Source organism: Micropterus salmoides, unplaced genomic scaffold, assembly GCF_014851395.1.
Source record: "Micropterus salmoides isolate LMB-PRFRI ecotype aquatic unplaced genomic scaffold, ASM1485139v1 Ms_hic_scaffold_15, whole genome shotgun sequence".
In the NCBI taxonomy this organism is placed as follows: Eukaryota; Metazoa; Chordata; class Actinopteri; order Centrarchiformes; family Centrarchidae; genus Micropterus; species Micropterus salmoides.
In genome coordinates this window covers 17,015,336-17,037,779 of record NW_024040596.1, presented here as the reverse complement: position 1 = coordinate 17,037,779, position 22,444 = coordinate 17,015,336, and the positions used below count along the sequence as shown (strand labels likewise).

The window sequence follows — 22,444 nt, the reverse complement described above, 5'->3', positions numbered from 1 at the left end:
CAGCAGAGATGAGTATGCAGGGTCACAGCTTCTGGCCCGAGGTCTGGCGCTGTTTGTCATGAGACCCCTAATCACTTGGTTTCTCCTGCTATTTATACATGCAAAAGCATTTTCTCTGCTCCAAGGTCAAAGGCGTAGTTGTTGGAACGGAGAATTTAGCCAGTCAGATCCTTAATTAGGCCATGACAAAGCAAGAATTATGGGTGTCTTTACTGGTTACTGAAATGTCAAATGGAAATGACTCTTTAAAGGAACAATTCGACATTTTGAGCAATACCCTTATTCATTAACTTGCAGAGAAATAAATGAAAAGAATGTTAACTTAAATGAACACATATGAATCAGATGGCGCTACAGCCAGAGGCTGGTTAGCTTAGCACAAAGCTGGCAATATTTTGTCTGGCTCTGTCCTAAGGTAATAAATTAAACCATGCCATCCAAAATCACACATTTGACATCACTTGATAAAACAACATCGCCATTCTTACTACTTCGCCGAGGTCAGGGGACCTTCATAGTCATGACATGGTTATTGATCTAGTTTGTCTAGTTTGAACAATCAATGTAGTGTAAGAACAACATGTTGTGGATTTACAGAGTTATGTACCACATTATTTCTTGGCTGGGTGCAGTGACTTCCTGTTTCCAGTCTTGGTGCTAAGCTAAGCTAACCAGCATCTGGCAGTATCTTCACATTCAGTAATCAAACTTTGAAAAATGTAAAAGTATTTAAAGTGAAAACTTGGATAGTGGAAAAAAAATCCAGAGAGTGAAATTGACACACAAGACAGATGTAACGTTGGCCAGATCAAAGAATGATGCAAACCTTGCATTAAAGGGTCTGTTAGAGAAAGTACATTACAATTGTATGTCCATGTGTGCGTGCTCATACACACTGAGTGTCCTCACCACATAATTATAGCCATCTGAATGCCTTTGAATGCATGTTGACCCTTCAGCAAGGAGGAATCAAACCTGAAAGATTCCCATTATATAATGTAACATGTATCTGCAGGCAGACTGTGGCTCAAACTCACACGTCATACTGCCAAAAATAAAAGGTTCTTTGAGTTTTGTCTGTGACTCTTTATTCGCATCCCTAACTTCAGCAAGTAAGTTTCAGGCCAGCACGAGCTTCGAGAGGAGGGGTAAGGACAGTGAGACGAGCAGATGAACAAAGTAGGTACAGTATTTCCACCCAAACTCCTGACTTTATGACTTTATTTAGCTTCTGGAAATCCAGATTTGACTAAATTCTAATTTTTAGTTTGTCTTTGCCTGAACTTCAGAATATATGAATCAAAACATGGGTAAACACAGAGGGGCTTAATTACTTCTCATTGTAGAATTGATTCTTTAGTAAATGTTTTTTAAAGCTTGCATCATAGGAATTTCTCTGTGCCTGGCACTGAACACAGCACAGGCAACAGACACGTAAACGTAAAGGACCACACAGTAAATAAGACACTCACTCTGGAAGTTGACTCTAAGCAGAATTGCCATTGATCCCTGAAAACAATTCCACTTCCCCTCCCGTTGCCGAAGAATGCTTCCCAGCAATAAATAGAGCACCAGGGATGTAAGAAGAAAGGGGGAGTAGGGGGGGTGAGGAAGAGAAGGAGGAGAGACAGAAGGGAGGGCCGTGGGGGGAAACACTCTCTTGTGATGCCCCTGCTTTTCTTCTCGTGCCCCCTGTGTGGACTAACAGTTTGGTGTTGGGACGACACTAAGCTCAGTCGCCGTCCTCAAGAGCCAGATGTTCACAAGAAGAAGGTAGTCCCACCATCACACTGCGTCTGCAGTCATCTGCTCATCTCCGCATCATCACCTGCCAAGACTTGTCTCACCAGAGGACAGATAAGGAGCTTGTACTTTATCAGAAACAGCCTTCCAGACCACAGTCCTTCAGCAGAAAAAACCAGGTAAGCCAAGGTTATCACATAACTACAACTCTTGCTCAGGTGAAAGACAGATGCAGACATTTGAGTTGTGAGCATCCTGCTACTAAACTACAGCAATGGAATGGCTGGGACAATGGCATGGGAGGCCTGTTGTATGTCAGAGTCCCTGTCTTCCCCGGTAGGAACAGATGTCACCTTACTTGCGCTCCCCTCTTTCATCTCGCTCTGTCTTTCTCTCTCTCCCATCCCTTTGCTCATAACTGAGTGCAGCACTCCAGACCTTAAAAATAGAGCCACCAACAATGTGTACATAGTGCATGAAGACTTTGTGGAGATGTTATCTCTGTGGCTGTGTCAGGGCAAAAGGTTGAAATTCTGATTTAATGCTATAACAAATTCCCCCCACATTGTGTTTGCCTCTACACAGACATTGGTTAGGGCAGTTGCTGTTTTCCTGTTAAGAGAAACCAGTGCTGCAAATTTCACACATGAAACCTGAAGATGTTTCAACTGTTTTTTGATGAGGTGCAAATATGTTTTTTGGGCCTAACTAAGGAAGGAATTCATACAACTGTTCAGATTCTTTACTTAAGTAAACATGTCAATATCACAGGGTAAAAATACTTCAGGAAAAGTACAGTAGGAAAACAGTAGGAGAATAAGTATTATTAGCAATATTTATAAAGTAAAAGTTCTTAGTATGCAGGTAATACTTGCTGAGTGAGTGTTACATTATTATTACATATGCACTAAGAAACATTTTAATGTTGTAGCTGACTGTGGTCCATCATCTGCAAAAGATAGCTGTCAAATAAACAGCACAACATTTCCCTCTGAAAGTAACTAGTGAACAGTAACAAAAATTTGAATGCTCAAATAAACTGCAAGTACCTCAGAACTGTAGGCTATTTAATTACAGTGCTTCAACTTCCTTCTTCAGAAAACAGACATTTGACTAGACAAATATGAAGGATTTTAGTGCCAAAAAGTGTAGTCACTTAAATGAGAATCCACAAGAAATTTAGACATGTAACATCATGTTATCCGACCTAAGCCTGTGTCAGTGTTTTTCTGTTAGAAACTGAAGATACATCAACACTGAAAAAATAACCAGCACTGTGACATTAGTGTGAATCCCAAACTCCCAGCAGAGTCATAAATGAGACTTTATATTTCAGTGGAATCACATAGGCTATGACAAGATATACAAGAGGTGATATGTGTATGTGTGTGTGAGACTGTGATGATAGTTTTCAAAATAAAAAAGATAAAAGCAAAGTAAATAAGGATCAAAACAAGCCTCCCCCAGAAATAGCAGCCCTCCGGGAATTGCAGTCGGGAGTGTATAAGACAGAATTTTGCTCCATGAAACACCTTGCAGCTGTCTGGACTGAGGGTTCCACTGTAATGCCATATGCAGCTAAACAATAGATCATAACAGGGCTGTGGGTCTGTGTACAGTAGTGGGCAGATGAAGAGCTAGACAGCCATGTAAGGTAGCAGGCAGCACAGCGGCCCGCTGGCTTCTGCTGGTGTGACTGATATATGGCTGCCTAGATCCAGGCTGGCCTGTAAGTGGTGACAACAGGTGACTCATGTGACTGGGAAGTATTGTCCCCTTCTCCCCGCATCAGATCCACATTGTAGGTCACACCATCCCTAACTCACCCCAACACAACGCCAATACTGCTAAACTTAAACATGCTCATCCTTGATCGGAATCCTGGCACTCATGGGAGTGATACGCGTGTCAGCCATGCAGCTGCTGCAATGCATACTGGGATTGACCCTTCACATGTGTTAAAGTTTTAAAGCTATGCTTCATAATGCATGTATTCTAAGCTTGAACTTTGACACATACGTGCAAATAGTCATTCTAATAAAAAAAACTGTGAACTGTTACCGGCAAAGATATTTTGGTTATAGAGCTCCGAGAGGGTTTTTGTTTCAGGTCATCTAACATGAGCTGTAATGTAGAGTTTATCTACCTTTTTAACCTTACTTAATCATGGATTCTCTTTACTGGGAATGAAAAAACTTCAGGGCCAAATACAAGAAAGAAGGAGTCAGACAGTCAACAATCAAGCGACAAATATTATTTTAAAAAGCTATTGCAAGATTCATTAAAAACATAAGATAATAAAGTTGATATCTTAAAAGGAAATGAATGAATCTAGTTTGACAGAGGTTTGCATTTTATTCTATTTAAAAGCTGCAGAATACCTGAAACTATTTCTTCCTAGATTAATGTGTAGAGCCCTATAGATTAGTATCATGAGATAATTATTTATTTTAGTCCATTCAGCTTTTTGATACAGAGTTCGATGATGACTTGTGTCATTACTGATGAAGCATAATGTGCTCTTATGTTTCTCCAGAGATGAAACCACTCACTAAAAGCCATTTAGGGTCAGGTTGAAGAAAGGAGCTTTGTACAATTGTTGTTACTATTGAGATGAATAAAAATAAACATATGCCTTTTTTGGTCTTTTTAGTGTAGTCAAATAAATACTGAGGTCTTTCTTGAAGAGAGATGCAGCAGAGATCTTAATGGGTAGTTTTATTTTGAAAAACTAGAAAAATACTACCCATAATACTACCTAATATTTGCAGTGGTTAGCAACAATAAACAAATAGCATTTAGAAATGTGTCTTAGTTAATACATTTCTCTTTCTGTTATTTTAATCCACTCACAGCAATGGAATAATCTTTGCAAAGATAATGCAGCCATAAAGTCCAGATATTTGACGTTTTTCTGATCTGGACACAAATAGTGGGGCCATGTAGTTATAAAGATGTCCTACACCAGAATATCCTGAAGGCAGCCGGCCAAATTTGGACCTGGACCATATTTTTAGATTCTAACTTCAGGCCCCTTCAGTGTGAGCATGTGTGGTCAAATTTATCCCTCTAGAATATGTCAAATACTGTACACATGTTTCTAGTAAATAAATTGGTGTTCTTACTTTAAATAAATTACCTTGTCAGGTAATGTCATTGTTTTAAGCCAGCGTGAGAGAGATCCTTGAGATCCTTGCAGAAAAACTACACACATATTAAGACAATTGTACTTAATGCACGGTGCAAATACTTTTTCCTCCACTGATGGTAGTCTAAACATGTCCCATTAAAAGGAGGTAGGCCGAGAAAATGTATACTTCACCATCTAATTGCCTGTGTGTTTATGAGGGCAGCACAGAGCGGGCAGTGTATCCTGGTCCTCTATGAGGATCCAGAGTCTGTCAAACAGGGATTAGTGTTGAAAGGTGCAGATCTCTGAAGGAATGTTTAAATCAACTCTGCCCCCTGTTGTTCCTGGCCTGTGGATACACTGCGGCTTGAGGGGAGAAAATGGAAAAAGATTGGCAGATAGTTGGGAGAGAGTTCAGTTTTTAAACTCAACTAGAAGAGAGATATGTAATCAGCAGCAGCTTTTTATTTGTCCCGAAAATCAGTTTTTAAGTTAAAAACGAGAAAAATCTCTGCACTCTCATGTTATGACACATTTAAAAATTATAGTCAGTAATCCCAGAGACATAAATCTGAAACCATAGCGCCACCGTACAACAATAAAAACATAACTTGATGATCCTATAAAACTTCCATCCAGGGGTTTCTCCAGCCTGAAGGTTTCTTCTGACTGATTCTTGAGCCAGAGTCACTGCCCTCTAAGGCAAGACTGAGGGCGGTCCAACAGACCAGAGAGGATTTATTGTTGTCTTGCAGGGTAGAGAAAACACACACTACATTTAGTCCTGTTGCTCTGCTGCAATTCAAAGCAGCAGCCGTCACTTTGCAGTGATGCAGTTTAGTTAGCTGCTATTTCTCCCTTCACCTCTCTGAGCTGCCTGGCTGCTATCCAGACCCACTCAGTGTCAGTGCATGCATACATTGGACTGGCAATTAAAATACAGCCACATTCAGTTAGTCCAGTTTAAGTTTGAGCTGACACTGTAGTGGTGACTGTAGTTCTTGGCTACAGTTCATACATAGTCTACTTTCTTGCTTAGTTTATCATAATATCTCTCCCACACCTATCCTCGACTTTGTTTCCATGGAACTCTTTAACCTCGCCAACACAGCAGAGAGACTCATAGATCACGCCTGACGGTTGGATCATCGTCAAAGAGAAATAACTCAGAGGAGCACAATACTCCATTTGCGCAGTTCACCGTTCTGAATACCTTATAACCAGACTGTCCATTACTTCTCCATTACTCTGCCACAGAGATTATAAACAAATATGACAGCCATGACGGTCTGCAGGCAAACCAGACCGCTCAGTAAAGGGCACAATGTATCACAGTAAATCCATGGTTATTGCCAGGATTCCAGAGAGCCCACAGGAGCACAGGTATGATAGACAACCATCAGCAAAAGGTGCTTCTACAGCAGAAAGGTTTACTGGAATCGGTCAGCTGTAACCTCTCGGCCACCCACTCCTTTTAATACCTTGTTCCTTTTGTCCCTCGGAAATCATATTGTTTGAGATTGCTTCCTCTGAGAACAGGAAGAGGCAGTCGAGGGAAGGACACAGAGTAAGAACGCTACCTTTCCTCAGCTGATCTGAATTCTTCTTTCTTCAGAAAAGGAAAGCTTCTATTCCCACTACTGTGAACGAATAGTAGTGTGTAGCCTACTGTATGTATTCTTTTTTGTATTTTCCCAGACTGATAGACCACATTACTACACTAATGGTGGAAAGTAAGTACATTTACTCAAGTACTGTAGCCTATGTAAGTGTTGCGATATTGGTACTTAACTTGAGAATTTCTGCTTTATAGTACTTTGCACTCCTTTACAATTGAGAGCGAAATGTTGTACTTTTTCTCAGCTACATGACAGCTAAAGTTGATTGTTTCGTTGTAGATTCATATTTTACATACTAAGCATCCACTTCAAAAATATGAAGGTTTATAGCCATGATATAACTGCATGGCTCGGCCCAGACTAAAATATCTCAACAACTGTTTGATGGTCATAACATTTTATATAGCCATTCATGGTGCCATGAGGATGTATCCTACTGACTTTAGTGATCCCCTGAATTTTAATGTAGCACCACTATGAGGTTGGCATGCGGTTTTGAGAAAAATATTTCAACAACTGGATGGGCCATATAGCCATGACATTTGGGTGCAGACACTCATGTTCCTTTCAGGATGAATTGTAATAACTGTGGTGATCCCTTAACTTGTCATCTAGCCAAAATGTTTAGTATGACCAAAGACCAGCAAAACTAATGAAATTCCCATCAACCGTGACAGGACTGCTTAGTGATGATTAGGAAATGTTAGCATTAGCATGTTATCCTTTTAATTTTGAACATGTTAGCGTGTTAGCTTAGACACATCAGTGCTTTGTGCTAAATAAATGCCACAGAGCTGCTAGCAAAGCTGTAGACTGTTATGTTGTTTATAGATTAAACTAACCAACACAAAGTTAACCAGCTTCAACATTAAAATGCTACTTAACTTTACATGGTAATGCATCAGTGATAATAATATAATAACATGACACTTTGAAAGGGACCATTCTGTAAAACTCATACTTTTTATACTTATATAAAATTACTTGAGTAACATTTTGAATTTATTGTTACTAAAGACTCTGGATATTATTGTACTACACCACTGACAGATCAGTACACCTGTTTAAACCGGTTTTCACATTTGACCACTCAAGGAATAGATGACAAATTAAGACATTTCACTTATTAACTTCACTTATTTTTTACATTTCGAAGCATGTCATCACACTGATTCAGGATAATAAAAGACTATGGTTTTCTCTGAATGAGTCCAGGGGGAGACGAAATGTTACCAGGGTCTGCACAGGTGACAAAAGCCTGTTGTCAGTATTAGCTGATAAGAACATGACCACTGTGATGAGTCCCTCCTGCTATTGTGCTGGCTGGACTCTCACTCCCTTCCTCCTCCAACTCCCTGCTTGATTGTGATTTACTTTCAGAAAGATCATCAACTTCAGATAATCCGAAAAGGGCTTTGAGCCAGTTCCCTGAGTGGAGCGAGGACCTGCTTCAGTGACTGATCATCCAACTGGTCTCCAACTGTGACCAGTCTGACGTTAGTGGGTATTAGCTGCGTGCTGGAAAACAAGTGTCAGACCCCAAACTTTCCTGTGCTATCCATTGGCGTATCAGCCTTGTGAATGGATAGAAGTTGAGCCTTTCCTCTCCCACATGTTCTCACGGGGGTGTTTTGTGTTTCGCCTCTCCCTGCTTTACAGATAAAGAGAACAATCCTCTGATTTCCAAACTTATTGCCATATATATACTTCACAGAGACACTGAGGGAGGGGGAGAGATAGACAGAGGGACAGATGGTCATGGTCATTTAGACCGTCTCTCTCTCACACATAACCAGTGTCAGTGTCAGACAGGCAATTCAGAGCCCTGCACTGTGGACTATTCAATGGGAGTAACTTACTTTGGAAGCAACTACTCATGGATTACACTTGAGGTGGTAAGAAAGAATAATAACTCCCTGTTTGGCGTTTTTCACACTGTGATTGTAGTGATTATACTGGATATCCTACCTGGCACACCATTAGGTTTTTCTTAACACAGCTTTTAAGGAATGTATGCTTTTTCTATAACCTTACCAGTAGGACAGTAGCTTCAGATGTGTGACGTATTGGAAAAACCTGTCAAACTGTTACTTTCATCCATTTTTCATGTTATTGCTCATCTGTCTTTGATCTCTAATTGCATAGTAAAAGCTGGCAGTAGGCATATTCACGTAGTGCATATAGATGTCAGAGGTCATCCCTCAATGGAATTTGATGGGTTTTCTTAACCCCTCAATGACAGAGGTCATTTATTACACCCATAAAGCTGTCTGGTGAACTGCCTTATAGGGTCTTTCTCGGCAGAGACTCGCCAGCCTGCCACTGCCATGTTTGGGTCTTACCCAAACTCTCAATATCGCTGCAGTCAAGAGGTGAAAGCACACAAACACATAGTGGATAATTGGAGGGATCTGAGTGACACTCTCAGAAAGGTCCATGTAGGAGCTTTTCATTATCGCGGGGAGGATAGTAAACATCAAAACTGATGTTTTGTCATCGTGAGTGAGGTCTGTTGTTCAGGGTCCACAGGCAAGATGGAGACTGTGCAGCTCAGACCAGGTCACAGCATTAAAAGGACAAAGTCACCTAGCTTTGACTTGCCCCATTGTCCTGTTCCCTCTGCCTCTGTGTCATACACACTTTGGTATTGGACATGGGGAATGTAAACACACATAGCATAATATTGAATCAGTTTTCTTAAAACAACCTCATTATTTACTTTTACATGATTCCTGAACTTCCTCTCCCTGCCTCTCTCTCTCTCTCTCTCTCTCTCTCTCTCTCTGTTCGTGTCTCTCTGTCATGGGAAAATGGTTGTTCTCATGCCACGGTGTCCAGTCCGCAAGCAATTCACAGTCAGAGAAGCTATTTTTATGCATATGATGCCACACACATGCCCAGGTCATTTCATGAGCAGGAATATAGAGGACTTTCAGCTGTCTGACTGATAATCTGTATTTCTCTTTTCTCTTTCTCTTCTCTTTCCATCCTCCACCACAGTGACTTCACCTTTTCACCTCTAGTGCACCCTCTTTCTTCCCTTTCTCTCCTCCCTCTTCGGTCTTTGTCTCTCAGGTGTGTAGTTGGCCTGTGAGCAGGGATGGGTGACTGGAGTCTCCTAGGGAATTTCCTAGAGGAGGTCCAGGAACACTCCACCTCAGTCGGGAAGGTCTGGCTCACCGTCCTCTTCATCTTTCGCATCCTGGTGCTGGGCACAGCAGCCGAGTCCTCCTGGGGCGACGAGCAGAGCGATTTCCTATGTGACACTCAGCAGCCCGGTTGCACCAATGTGTGTTATGACAGTGCCTTCCCCATCGCCCACATCCGCTACTGGGTGCTGCAGATCGTTTTTGTCTCCACGCCATCCCTCATCTACATGGGCCACGCCATGCACATCGTGCGCAGGGAGGAGAAGCAGCGGAGGAAGGAACAGGAGGAGAGGGAGTTGAGAGGGGAAGGCGGAGGAGACCTGGAGGGGGAGAAGGAGTACCTTCAGCAGAAGGAGAGTGGAAGAGTGATGGCATCTGACGGGACTGGCCGTGTTCACCTGAAAGGAGCGCTGCTGCAGACTTACGTCCTGAGCATCATGATCCGCACTGTGATGGAGGTGACATTTATCGTGGTGCAGTACCTAATCTATGGGGTGTTCCTCAGGGCACTTTACCTGTGCAATGCCTGGCCCTGCCCCAACCCTGTCAACTGCTACATGTCCCGGCCCACAGAGAAGAACGTCTTCATCATTTTCATGCTGGTGGTGGCCGGAGTGTCTCTGCTGCTCTCTGTGTTGGAGCTTTACCACCTTGGCTGGAAGAGCGCCAGGAGGTGTGTACGTAACAAGGTGATGCAGAGGAGCAACCACAAAGCTGTGACGGTGGCCGTGTCTGCAGCGCTGGAGCCCAATAGCTCACCTCGGCCTTCAGCCTCCTGCACCCCGCCTCCTGACTTCAGCCACTGCCTGGCAACCCCGAGCTCTGTGAACCCTATGACCTCTATGGCCTCTCATCCCTTCAACAACAGGATGGCGCTGCAGCAGAACTCGGTCAACTTGGCCACGGAGCGACATCATAGTTGCGACAACCTGGAGGACGAGGAAGACTTCCTGAGGATGAGATACGACCAAGCACCCACAGAGCTGCCCAGCAGCTGCGCCCCATCTCCTCTGCTGCACTCCGGCTGCATGAAGGACAAACGCCGCCTGAGCAAGACCAGCTGGACCAGCAGCCGTGCTCGCCAAGATGACCTGTCAGTATAGACTCACAACCAGAAAGAGGGGCTGACGAGGGGACAGCAAGGGAAGGGCTGGACCTTCTGAACCAAAGAGAGGGAACTGAAAGACCAAGACACAAAGAGGAGTCTGAGTGTTACTTCTGAGTGAAGGGTCAGAGCGTGAACACAGGCTAATAATGCAAACTGGCACTGAAGCCTGACACTTCAGAGGATGGACTGAATGTTCACTTAAGTAGTAAGAGACACTGAAATCTGTGAGTGGACCATGTACACCTGACATGTGTGAGCACACAGTGATTGAGAACCAATCTGTCCCGGAGCTCGAAAGACTGACAACCAAACTGCAAAAGGAAAATCATTTTGAAATGAAAACAGGGTAACAGATGTGATACCTGGCTATTGCACATTTTATGTTTTAGTTAAACAGTTGAAGCCAAAAACCGAAGCAAGATCGAGAGACTATTATGTGAGAATGACTGGGTGCTTGGTGTGAGATGACTTACGGAATAATTTCATTATAAAGCAAATTATGACACACATCTCAACTATTCAATTAGTCATGGATTAGGTTGTGACATTAAATAACACAACCAATGTCCTGCTGCAAAAAAGAAAACAGGGACTTAATATGCAATAAACTGTGAAGCTTGCCCTTATATGAATTTGACATTTTTAAGCAGAGCATTTGCACTGAATCAAGGTTAGGTGCCTTAACACGTGTGAAAATATCTGTCCACATAACATGTTTTCTATAAAAATATTTTTTCCAAATGCCATGGCAAACACTGCCAATTTAAACTAAGCATTCTGTTGATTTGATAACCTGACTGCACCACAAGATTTATCACTTAAAAAATCTAAAAGAAGTAAAACTCACATCATTGGTTATATAGGCTATTTGACAGGAGCCTTTGTTTGCAGAAGAGATCAGAGCCTGTTTTAGGATGCTCCTTTTCAAAAGGAATTCAAGGGGAAAGAAAAAGAAGACGCCCTGCTTGGATGCTGTTATGAGGAGGTCCGGCCACTGGGTGGCAACATTGCACTTACTTTTTATAGTTTTTCTCCTGGAGCCATTGTGTAAATAGTGAATTTGTCTCTATGCAATGTATGTTTCAGTTGATGTCTTTGAATGGATGTTATTGGATATCATTTCTGGTGTCTTGTTATTACTATATGCAGAATAATTGTTCAGGTTGTGTATGCCAGCATTTTAGTGATCATCCACTGCAACAGGGCGTTTGAAGTTTAATCTTCCATATCTTCCTACAGCAAACTTTAATTTAAAATACAGAAATCTTGTTCAGCTGACTGTACGTTCACTGCAGTTTTTAATTCTGTCACACAGACCTTTATGCAATAAATTTCATCACTAATCCATCATAAATCAATAAATCAACTGTACAATGTTCTCTTTGGTGGTGATTCATTCAATACTTCTTGGGTATTTCTGCCACATCAACATATTTACATGAATGTTACTAAAATATATATAATACATGTGGATATATACACACTGAATATGTAACACTGAGCTCAGAGAGAATTAATATTTAGACCAACTGGCACCACATCAAAACCTTGTTATTAAAATGGAAATGGTGTAAACTAAAGAATAGGTGGAAATGAAGAAGATGAGATGTGAGGAGGTTTCCAGCACTTTTAGATCAATATCCTATCAGCATTTGCATTTTTTTTTTCCAGTTTGTTTTATTTAGCCAGAAAAGGACCTGCAGGAGACAGATTGGGTAAGATACACAGTATTTACACAAGCTAAGACTGGCTCGCCATCTCTGCCAGGAAGCTGCGCACTGATATCCCCATTGGTCTGTCAGGAGCTGAAACTGAGTTGAAAGCTACAGTAGATGCTGCCATTTTCTTTGTTTGTTGCAGATCAGATTTACCTCTATGAAGTTTGCCTACCCTCATTTCATCATGACTGCATAAGATTATACTACAAAGGGATGACCCCACACTGCTGTTCTTAAAATCTGTGAATCACCCATGGGTAAAAGTAGGGGTACTTGATGTCTGCTCTCTTTACTTATTTTAAAATGTGTCCTTGATGAACATTCAAGTTGGAATATACTTCTCAGATTTCAAATTCAGTCTCTCAATATTTTTTTTGACAATACTGCATGAACCTGTGTGACATTTATTTTAATTTACACCATAGGGTTAGCAAATTAGAAGAATCTGCATTTAAGATAGAAGATAAGTATTATTCAGTGGTGGAAGAAGTATTCTGATCATTTGCTTCATCAAAATGTTGCTTGAGTATAAGCATAAAAAGTTTTTATATAATCACATAGGCTATCATTGCTGGTGCATTAACATGTGAGCAACTATATTTTTACTACTTTATATACTGATTGGTACAACAATGCAATCTTATGATATATTTTGGCAATTTAGATCTGAAATGTAAATGTGAATAAATACTACAAATACTTCCCCCTAGAATGTATAAATAAAAACACAATGTAGGATGCAATTCAAAATAATGAACAGAGGCTCGTGAAGCAGATTTCTTACACACAGGCTTACATATTCCTTATTATTACTGTAAAATGATGTAAATGAATAAATTATATGGTGATTAATTCAAAAGAGTTAGAAAACTTGGAATGACTGAATTTCCCAAATACAATTTGTGAATTAGGCTAACTAGTTGTATATTTGATGGTTCTTTATGACAATAATAATAAAAATGTTACGGACTTCTAACTTAATTGTATGATTTAGCCAATTTGATGAGCAAAATAATAGGCATACTCCGGTTTCCTCCAGAATGCTGTACAATCATCTCATTTGTTATTTGTCAAACAGGATATTTTCTCCTATTAACAAACTCAGCAGTAAAGCACCGTGCCGTGCAGATACGCTCGGGTCCTGTGGAGGGCAGCAGCACACTTTGAGGCACCTCCTCCACCGCGAATCTTTTATACGAAGAAGAAAAGGTCAGTCTATATTGTGGCTGTCGGGATTTGTCGTTTCACCTTCGTAGCTAAAACCTTCACTTCTATTGTAGGGTGGCGTGTGCCGCCCTACAGTTCCCGACACGTCCCTTTAGTTTGAACTGGTGGGAAGAGTCGCTGAATGACAAGTCAATTTATCATTCACTGAACGCTGTGTTTTCTATCGACAGTAGCAGAAGAACTTCGTTTCAGAAAGTAAGTATCTGATAAAAGTGAGCTTCGTCGTCGTGGTACAGTTAACTGACTGTTGAGTTGTGATGGGCGGGCGAAGCCTTGTGAAACTTTGGGGCTTTCTTTTTATTTGAGCCGAAAGATACGTTTGAAGCTTCAAACTTAGCAAACAGAGCGACATCTGGTGGCTCGTTAAAGTTACAGCAGCACAACGCCTCGCTCCAGATGACCATGATTTACCTGCGTGAGCTTACTGTGAGTTGAGGTCAATGACTGATCTCGCGGCATTTGCAAAGATAAATGCCGCGAGATCAAGCAAAAGGTGGGTCCAACTTTGTGCAGCCGGAGAAAAGTAACTGCGGCCGCCGGACTCGGCGCCTGCGGCCACCTTGCTCACGCGAGGTTTAAATTTCATGTGACATGGTGACGTTGCTCAGCGCCGCATGAAGTCAAACATACCTATAGTCTCGTGTGTGCAAGAAGGGTGCGTGTTTTTAAGTCTGTATACTTTTGTTCAAGTATAGAGTATAGATGTTGATGTGCAAAAGCCAGTAATAGAGTAAAATAATCAAGCGTTGTCCCAAAAGCCTGGATATAAAATATTTTTGCTGACACAAAACATGAATGTACCTTTTTGGTGTAGTTTAGTGAGGGTCATGTTTTTAAACTTCATAGTTGACATTTATGTGACATTTCATATGAGTGGCAATGAGATATGATATAATTCATTGAATTAGCCTATTACTTTTATTACATCATTACTTGGTATCAGGTGTTCTCATACTTGATCGTCTCTTTCTAATGAACATCGCCATATTTCTCAATTTTTCTCCTAATCATTTTCCACTAATATGCCAACCACATAGTTTAGCTGTAAACTGTCAAACTTTTCACCTTACAGTTTAACAGTTTGTATTACTTTTATCTACGTTTTATTTAACCTTTATTTTAACAGGTTTTATTTTAACATTTTACATTTAACGTTGAAATGGAAATGGAAAGTCCCATTGAGGCACAGTCTCTTTTACCAAGAAGTCTTGTATATCACAAACAACAATTTTAACTTGAAATGCAGTGTGTAGTGTAGACAATACTAAATTAAAATACAGTACGATGCAAATTAACACATTTTTACAAAATATATTTACATGGGCAAAATACAATGAGTTATAAATATATAAACAAAAGTAAATTAAGTGTAGATATCTAATGTTAGATATTAGCCTTGTGCCGAGTAGTGTTTTCTTAATGGGTTTCAGGCAGCATACGTTTGAGTCTTAATATACTCTTTGCATTTAGTATGTAAATGAAATTTACCATATAGAATCAATAAGTTTACAATCCATGTTATATTTATCATCTTCAAAATGTGTAGGGAAATCATAATAGTATGATTAGTTTTAACATGAGTCCAACCCGTCACTTAGTGTACACAGTGGTAAAGTAGATGCGTTAAAGATTCTGGTTCACCTTTGAAAAAGGACGGGACCTTCAAGGATTCGCACGAGGTTGGAAAGTTTGTTGGAGGGAAAAACTCAGAGATGATCGGTCAATCAAAATAACAAGGATTGGGATGGTTATCATTTACTGTGTGTCAAGGCGGCAGAGAGATCAGATTATAGCAGTTTGAAATGCTTCCTACTCAGGTTGGAAATAAAAAAGAACGGAGTAATAAGTGGCGTACCACAGTCAGTGGAAGACGAGAAATTTTGGGGTATTGAAAGTGTTTGTGAGGCGAGAAGTTTCCTTCAAGGAGAAAGGGAGCAAAGTCACTCTATGTGTTTGACGTTTGAGAGAGATTTGCCAGAGAGGGTATATTTAGACTACATATGTTTCAGGGTGAAGCAGTGGTTAGCACTGTCGCCTCACAGCAAGAAGGTTGTGGGTTTGAAGGTTGTGGGTTCGAACCCCGGCCTTTCTGTGTGGAGTTTGCATGTTCTCCCTGTGTCTGCGTGGGTTCTCTCCGGTGCTCTGGCTTCCTCCCACCATCCAAAGACATGAATGCTAGGTTAATTGGTGTCTCAAAAATTGTCCTTAGGTGTGAATGTGAGTGGCCCTGTCCAGGGTGTACCCCGCCTTTCGCCCAATGTCAGCTGGGATTGGCTCCAGCCCCCACAACCCTGTACGCAGGATGGATGTTACAGGGTAAGGCCTTATAAAAGAGGGTCTGTCATGCACCGACGCTATCAAGAGTGCAAAAGGAACAGGAGCCGAAAAAGGAATGGAGATGAGCAGAATATGATATGCAATTCCTGGCATTTCTATGGTTGTTAGAGAGGATCAAGATGGCGGCAAGGAGATTCTTGGACATTGTAGACACATCAGGAGAAGAAATAGTCAGTAAACTGAGGGAAGGATTTACACCATCTCAGACAACTGAGTCTGAGTCATAGAACGGACAATGCATTGAATGGGAGTACTTCGGGTGGTCACTGTAAATTTATTGCACTGGGGAAACTATTTCATCCAGTAGGTGGCGGTAATGCAACATTTTGGATGTCAACCGCCATAAAACCACAAAGAAGAAGAAGAAAGCTGCGGTATTATCTGCACATCTCTACTGTTGATACGGGGGTTAAACTTCATGTGTTTGTGTTAGTGCTGGTTTTTAAAGAGTTACTCTTCGCCTTGTACCGAGTAGTGTTTCCTCAACGTGCTTCAGTCAGCAACGACTTCAGTCTGTGGTTGAAACGAGTTAAGCAACGTTTGTTGGCTAACCCGGGTTATCTGTAGTTTCAATAGCCCTTATCTGACAGTGTCAGGGCGTTTTATGCATATATGAACTTATTTCACAAATGACAAACATTTGAGTAGAAAAGCTCCAGCTGGGCGTCTCGTGTGTAAGTCTTAGGTTATTATATCTAACCTTAAATATGATCACAAATGGATCTTAATTTAGCACACCTTGTATCATATATGTTAACATTAACGTTACCTTACTACTACTATTGGAGTTAACGTTAGCTAAAGTTACTGCATCATCATCGTCTTTCCCGACATCATTGGACTTCGCAGGTTAGTACTTTTTTTTTAATGCATCTGAATGTCGAGTTAAAACGATTAACATTAAGTTAGTTAACATCAAACTCTACTTGATCAACAGAAAATATTTCAATAACTGACTAAAGTTAATCATACATGTCGTTTAGCTATTTTGTGACATTTTATAGACCAAACACTTGAATAAAGAATATAATTTTTGGGTTAACTGCTGGTGAAACTAATCGTTAGTTGCTGTCTTACTCCAGAGTGAAGGGGAAGCTTGAGCTGTTGAAAGATGGTTTTGTAACATTATGCAGACTGAAAGCTTTTCTTAATGTCACCATAACATCATTATTATTCCTGTTAATTTTTTATAATGATAAAAGTTCTTTCTCCTAATATTAACCCTGATGCATGTGTAGTAAATTCAGACACACTAACATAATTGCCCTGTTTTGTTCACAACACAGCCATGAGGAATCTTTGGACCAAAGCGGGTGTTTTCGGTTCCGTTTCTTTGGCTTTTGGTTCAATGCTGTGGTCACAGAAGAAGACCGAATCAGACCAGGTTGCTTCAAGTTGCTCCTCTGCTGATGCAAATCTCAGTTCGCCCTATGAACTAAAATTGGTCCAAGTCCTGTTCCGACATGGTGCCAGAACACCGCTCAAGTCAATACCTGATGTGATGGAGGTAAAAAAAACAAACTAATTTACCCATTTAGTGCTTGTGTCTTTAAAATATATAGTGTTGCATAATATCTGTAAGTAACAACTAGGAAATTCCTTGTCTGGGCACGTTCGTCTCGTCAAAGGTCCAGTGGGTGCCAACGCTCTTGGAGCCTCCAGCGCATACCAAAATCGACTATGTAGTGACTGATCTTCATGGTGGCCCAAAGCCCCCGGCTCCTGTAGAAGACAGCTATCGGAAAAACCAACTGACCGTGAGTAGGTGTGTTTTGTGGTGTTGAATGCAGTCAGACAAGAAAAGGGCTGAAGGAACAAAATCATGTGCAGAAACTTGTGTAGTTGGTTCTTGTGTAAGAGCCTTTGTTGGAGGATAATGGTTAACATACATGTACATTTTCACGGAAGATATTTAGGCACATAGTAGCTAGAAAACCACAGGTGTAATTAGTAACATAATGATGTCATTCCATTTAGGTGAGCCTTTGCCAAGGCTCTGACACTGTGCAGTCTGGAACAGATTACTTAGACACTTACTGAGACAAGAGAGTCACCAACAATAGTTACATCTGAGCTTTTTCTGCTATGACAGTTGACCTGCTTTGGTACAGGCCTGTTGTTTTATGTTATATGACCACCTGTGTGTAATCAAGATATTGGATTAAATATATTTTACAGAGTCTGTATTTTTGGATGTTCTTGCCTTTTTAATAGATCAAAGATTTAGAGATTTAAAGCACCTTGTGGACTGCCTCACTCTTGTATTCATTCAGTTAGCCTCTGTCCCTTTAGTGGCCACCATGATTCGTTACAATGCCTTGCAGACGACATTAAAGTGGGTTAATTCATTCACCTCCTCTGTAATACTGCTGAACTGTGTAGAGCTTACCAGTGAGATATTGTGTCCTGTTTGCCAGCCACAGTGTCCATGAAAATGTTTTCCTGTGCTTGAGTTGTCTGCTTTGCTAAAGAGGTTTGCTGCGCTGGGTTCGACTTAGAAAACTAAATCCCACAATATGGACTCCTGCCATCCTTGTACCACATCCTTGCTGGGTTCCTGGTTTATGCCATTGTAGGAGTGTGTATGTTAGGCCACATCTGTGGGCGAAACGTGATCCTGTTTGTCGCACTTGGCAGGGTGGCACGTTCCCCGGTCAGCTGACCACAGTGGGCATGCAGCAGCTGTATGAGCTGGGCAAGAGGCTGAGGAGGAGATACATAGAGGAGAGTCCTTTTCTCAGCTCCACCTTTAACCCAGCTGAGGTCTAGTAAGTGTTGCGCATCGTGACGGGTAGCCAGAGCCCAAACACATGTCTGTACTTTACAATTTTGATAAATTAAGTTTATGAGTGCAGTACAAAGGGCATCAGCCCAAATGCTTTAGTACTTTTCAAGTTGGCTGCCTTCCATGACCTATTTTTTCCATTTTTAGTGTGCGCTCCACTAACATTGTGAGGACCATTGAATCTGCCAAGTGCCTGGTAGCAGGGCTCTTCCAGCAAAAACAAATAGGTAGGGTAATCCATGTCAGCATGCTGTTAGTTGTTCTATTCTGGATCTCATCTAATCTGTTTTTGTTGTTTTCTCTTCTGCTTGAAGAAATTGTGCCTATATTAACAACGGAGGCAGAATCTGAAATCCTGTATCCTAACTACCACGGATGCAAGCTGCTCAAAATCCTTGGCAGGTATATAGAGGCTACCCGAAACTTGAATAATTATTAGCCAAGCTGAGATGCCTCTGACAGGCTGTCATGGTGTGTCTGTGTTTTGTGGCTGACGCCGTGTGTGTTCTGTGCAGCCACCGCTGGGCAGAGTCGTCCACTCTGCCAGACATTGCAGCAGACCTGCAGAGCATCCAACGTGCGTTGGGCATCGCTGCTCACCAGCACATCGACTTCATCCTCATTAGGGACGACATGGTTGCCAGAGAGGTGACACCGCCACATCATGATTCATATGACTTTTATTAGGTCTCACCACAAGCTATCAGAATACATACCATTATTATCAAGGCCTGGCCGGAGGCAGCTACCCAGCAAGCTGCTAGTTATATAAGATGAAACTCTATAAAGGTTCATCAAGTTTCTAGAGATTAACAAGCAAAAAAATAACAGATTCAGCATGATTTGCGTTTAAACATTTACTTGTGACTGATTTTAAAATAAGTTCCCATTGATGCAAATCTGAAGACTTCTAATTCAGTCAGTGATAGAAATGTTATAAATGAAGCTACTGGTAGTTTTTACTGCCACATCTTCAAATTGACACCATCCTTTACTGTAAGTTGCCCACAATAGACACCACTTTAGAAAATGATGGCAATGAAGGGTAAAATGGAAAATATTTTACAATAAAAGGACCGCTTTTGTGAGGAAAAACCTTAAGACATGCTGTACATTTGCTTTTGATGTTTGTGTAGCCCAACAGCCTGCTGACTGTGTCAAGTCTCTGCTCATTAACAGACTCATGGCCTGCCCTGTCCAGCAGTGCTGGATACCTGGAGGAATAAAGTGGAACAGAGAGCTGTGGACATGATCTACCATGTGTATCAGCCCAGCAAGAGGTTAGATTAAACAAAGCCTTCAAAAGTGCAAAGGCTTTTGAAAAAAGGGTAGATTCCAGTTTTGACAATCTATAGGTGTCAGTAAGGAGGCTTTACCCAACTGTTTTTTTTGTTTTTAAGTTCAACAGGCCACTTTTTAATTCTTTTGCTATGTTTTCGACAGGGAGAACTTGCAGCTGTGTGTGGGACCCCTCCTGCACACATTATTAGTTAACATTGAAGGGAAGCTACAGGACACCTCATCAGATCCAAACAGGTTGGACCCCTCTGGATGGATGCAACCATTTCTTGCACACAAACCTGATTGTGTTTCTCTTTAAGTGGTCCACTCTCCTCTCTCTCAAACAGGAAGTTGTTTTTGTACTCTGCACATGACACCACTTTGATTCCCTGTCTGATGGCTCTGGGGATTTTTGACATGAAGTGGCCACCGTACGCTGCCGATATCACTCTGGAGCTGCACCAGCACCGGCAGACCAGCAAGCCCTTTGTTAAAGTGTCATACATCGGCCAGGTAGGGGGTGAGAATGTGTCTGTTTATTTGATAAGCTTTTATTTTTTCCCACTTGTGTTTCACTTTAAGTTGCTTGTCTTTCTGTAGGATCAACTTATACCAGGTTGTAGCGGAGTGTACTGCCCCCTGGAGGAGTTCAAACAGGCCCTCTCAGACTACTCACTGAGCTCTGAACTCTACCAGTCACTTTGTAACCACACAGAGGGTTTGGCCGAACCCTGAACCCTCAAAGCTTCACGTCTCAACACAGTGCTACCCATGACATTACACTCCTGACACTTACCACGCATCATGTTTTTTTTCACGTTCTCATTCCATCCAGCTTCCATCCCTGTCAATATACCTCACTCTCAGACTACACCAGGGAAAATTTTCTTGGGCACAAGTCCTGCATCACATCCTCTTTTGGAGATCTTTTAGTTTACATCAGACGTTATTCCTCATCTCCATGTAACCATGGCAATAAAATGGTTAATATAGTTTAAAGTTTACGTGCAGAATGATTTTACTATAGAGTGTATATCTGATATGAGATGCTTAGTGCATAGGTGTCTGTTTGCAAGCACTTAATCTTTTTTGCTTAATGATGAAGGTGGCGTTAGTCCATGATTTTCTTATTGTCAACAAATCCCAATAGACTAAAACCAACAATGTCTGCATATCTCTCAGTACCTTCATAAAACATTAAGAACAGGTGACAGATGCATAGTTTAATTTTTTAAAATTAATTTCCTAAAATTACATGACACTAGTTTTAGCAAGCGATATTTGAACAGGAGTAAATTGTAGATTTGTCGGAATATTTTCAGCTGCAGTTTGATACATATCTGCTATTAAGGAACATGTCACCCAGTTAAATAGTGTGGCTCCTGTTTTGTGCTTTAGACAACAATGGAGGTCTATGGCACAGAGGAATAAGTTATATCAGGCTTTGTCTACACGGGCAATCAGTCAGTAGGATAGATTCATTGTTGGTTTTGTTCTTTTTAGGACTTTTTGAAAAGAAAAATGCAACAGTATTATTAGCCTTTTAATTATAAGTTCAAACAGTTGCTGAAATCTAATCTTAATATGGACAACCTAAAGGTTAACCAATGTGACATCATCAATGCCTGTATCTGACTGCTGATGCAATTCTGCCAATTAGGTTGTGTTTACAATTAATCATTCATAATAGTTCATTCCTCAGGGGAATATTAAGCACTTCATGTACAGTAGCTAGTGGTTATTAACAAAGGGGTGCAGAAAGTGTTCTTAATGTGTAGGTGAATGTCTTCATAAATGCAGAAAGGGAATAATTCTGCTCAAGTATGTTTTAAGAGTGAAACATTAGGTTGCCTTCTTGTGGGGATTTGTTATCAGACCGCAGTTTGATGTATGCATGAATACATGCCCATTATTTTGACTTGAGTGTTAGTCTTAGCAAGCATTGTACCTCATCAGCGGGAGTTTCCCTGTGACCTGCTGTTTAAAATGTAAAGGTTTGGTTTTGTGAGGCATAAATAAAGATTTTGATCAATTTGAAGTCTTTTGGCTCATGTCACGTAAGGGGCTCTGTGCTATTCAACCAGCCAAGGAAAACTTCGAAACACAGCTTACAAAAGCACAACTAGTTCAGTAGAGTTCAAATGCATCAACATGTTTGCATCTATTTTGGAAGTGTGGTGTCCTCTGAAAATAGCTCTCAGTAAGTACCTCCTGATAAAATGTCAATGCTGATTCTAGGTAGAACTTGCTCCCATTGTTCTAGCTGAATGTGTTTAAGCTCGGTTGATGTGTGAATGGTCCACATAACTGACTAGCTGTCAATAGTCGGGAGCCATGTGGACACATA

General features: G+C 41.1%; 2 protein-coding genes across 4 annotated transcripts; both read left to right on the top strand.

Annotated features, from left to right (window-relative positions):
• Positions 1–1,677: 1,677 nt before the first annotated feature.
• Positions 1,678–12,127, top strand: gja5a (gap junction protein, alpha 5a). The gene is made up of 2 exons (XM_038720678.1): positions 1,678–1,922; positions 9,493–12,127. Exon 2 carries the CDS (start codon positions 9,593–9,595, stop codon positions 10,742–10,744), a length of 1,152 nt encoding a protein of 383 aa, XP_038576606.1. The 5' UTR covers positions 1,678–1,922; positions 9,493–9,592; the 3' UTR covers positions 10,745–12,127.
• Positions 12,128–13,698: 1,571 nt separating this feature from the next.
• On the top strand, positions 13,699–22,135 carry acp6 (acid phosphatase 6, lysophosphatidic). 3 transcript variants are annotated; one of them, XM_038720674.1, is made up of 12 exons: positions 15,946–16,705; positions 16,820–16,880; positions 17,318–17,538; positions 17,660–17,788; positions 18,669–18,799; positions 18,964–19,043; positions 19,131–19,218; positions 19,332–19,464; positions 19,996–20,096; positions 20,260–20,352; positions 20,445–20,610; positions 20,698–20,839. In XM_038720674.1, the coding sequence occupies exons 3-12, from the start codon at positions 17,320–17,322 to the stop codon at positions 20,830–20,832; spliced, it is 1,275 nt and encodes a 424-aa protein (XP_038576602.1). In that variant the 5' UTR covers positions 15,946–16,705; positions 16,820–16,880; positions 17,318–17,319; the 3' UTR covers positions 20,833–20,839. The 3 variants fall into 3 exon arrangements, with proteins under 3 accessions (XP_038576603.1, XP_038576602.1, XP_038576604.1); XM_038720675.1 differs by lacking the exons at positions 15,946–16,705; positions 16,820–16,880 and adding an exon at positions 13,699–13,889; XM_038720676.1 differs by having other exon boundaries at positions 15,948–16,880; positions 20,698–22,135.
• Positions 22,136–22,444: the final 309 nt, after the last annotated feature.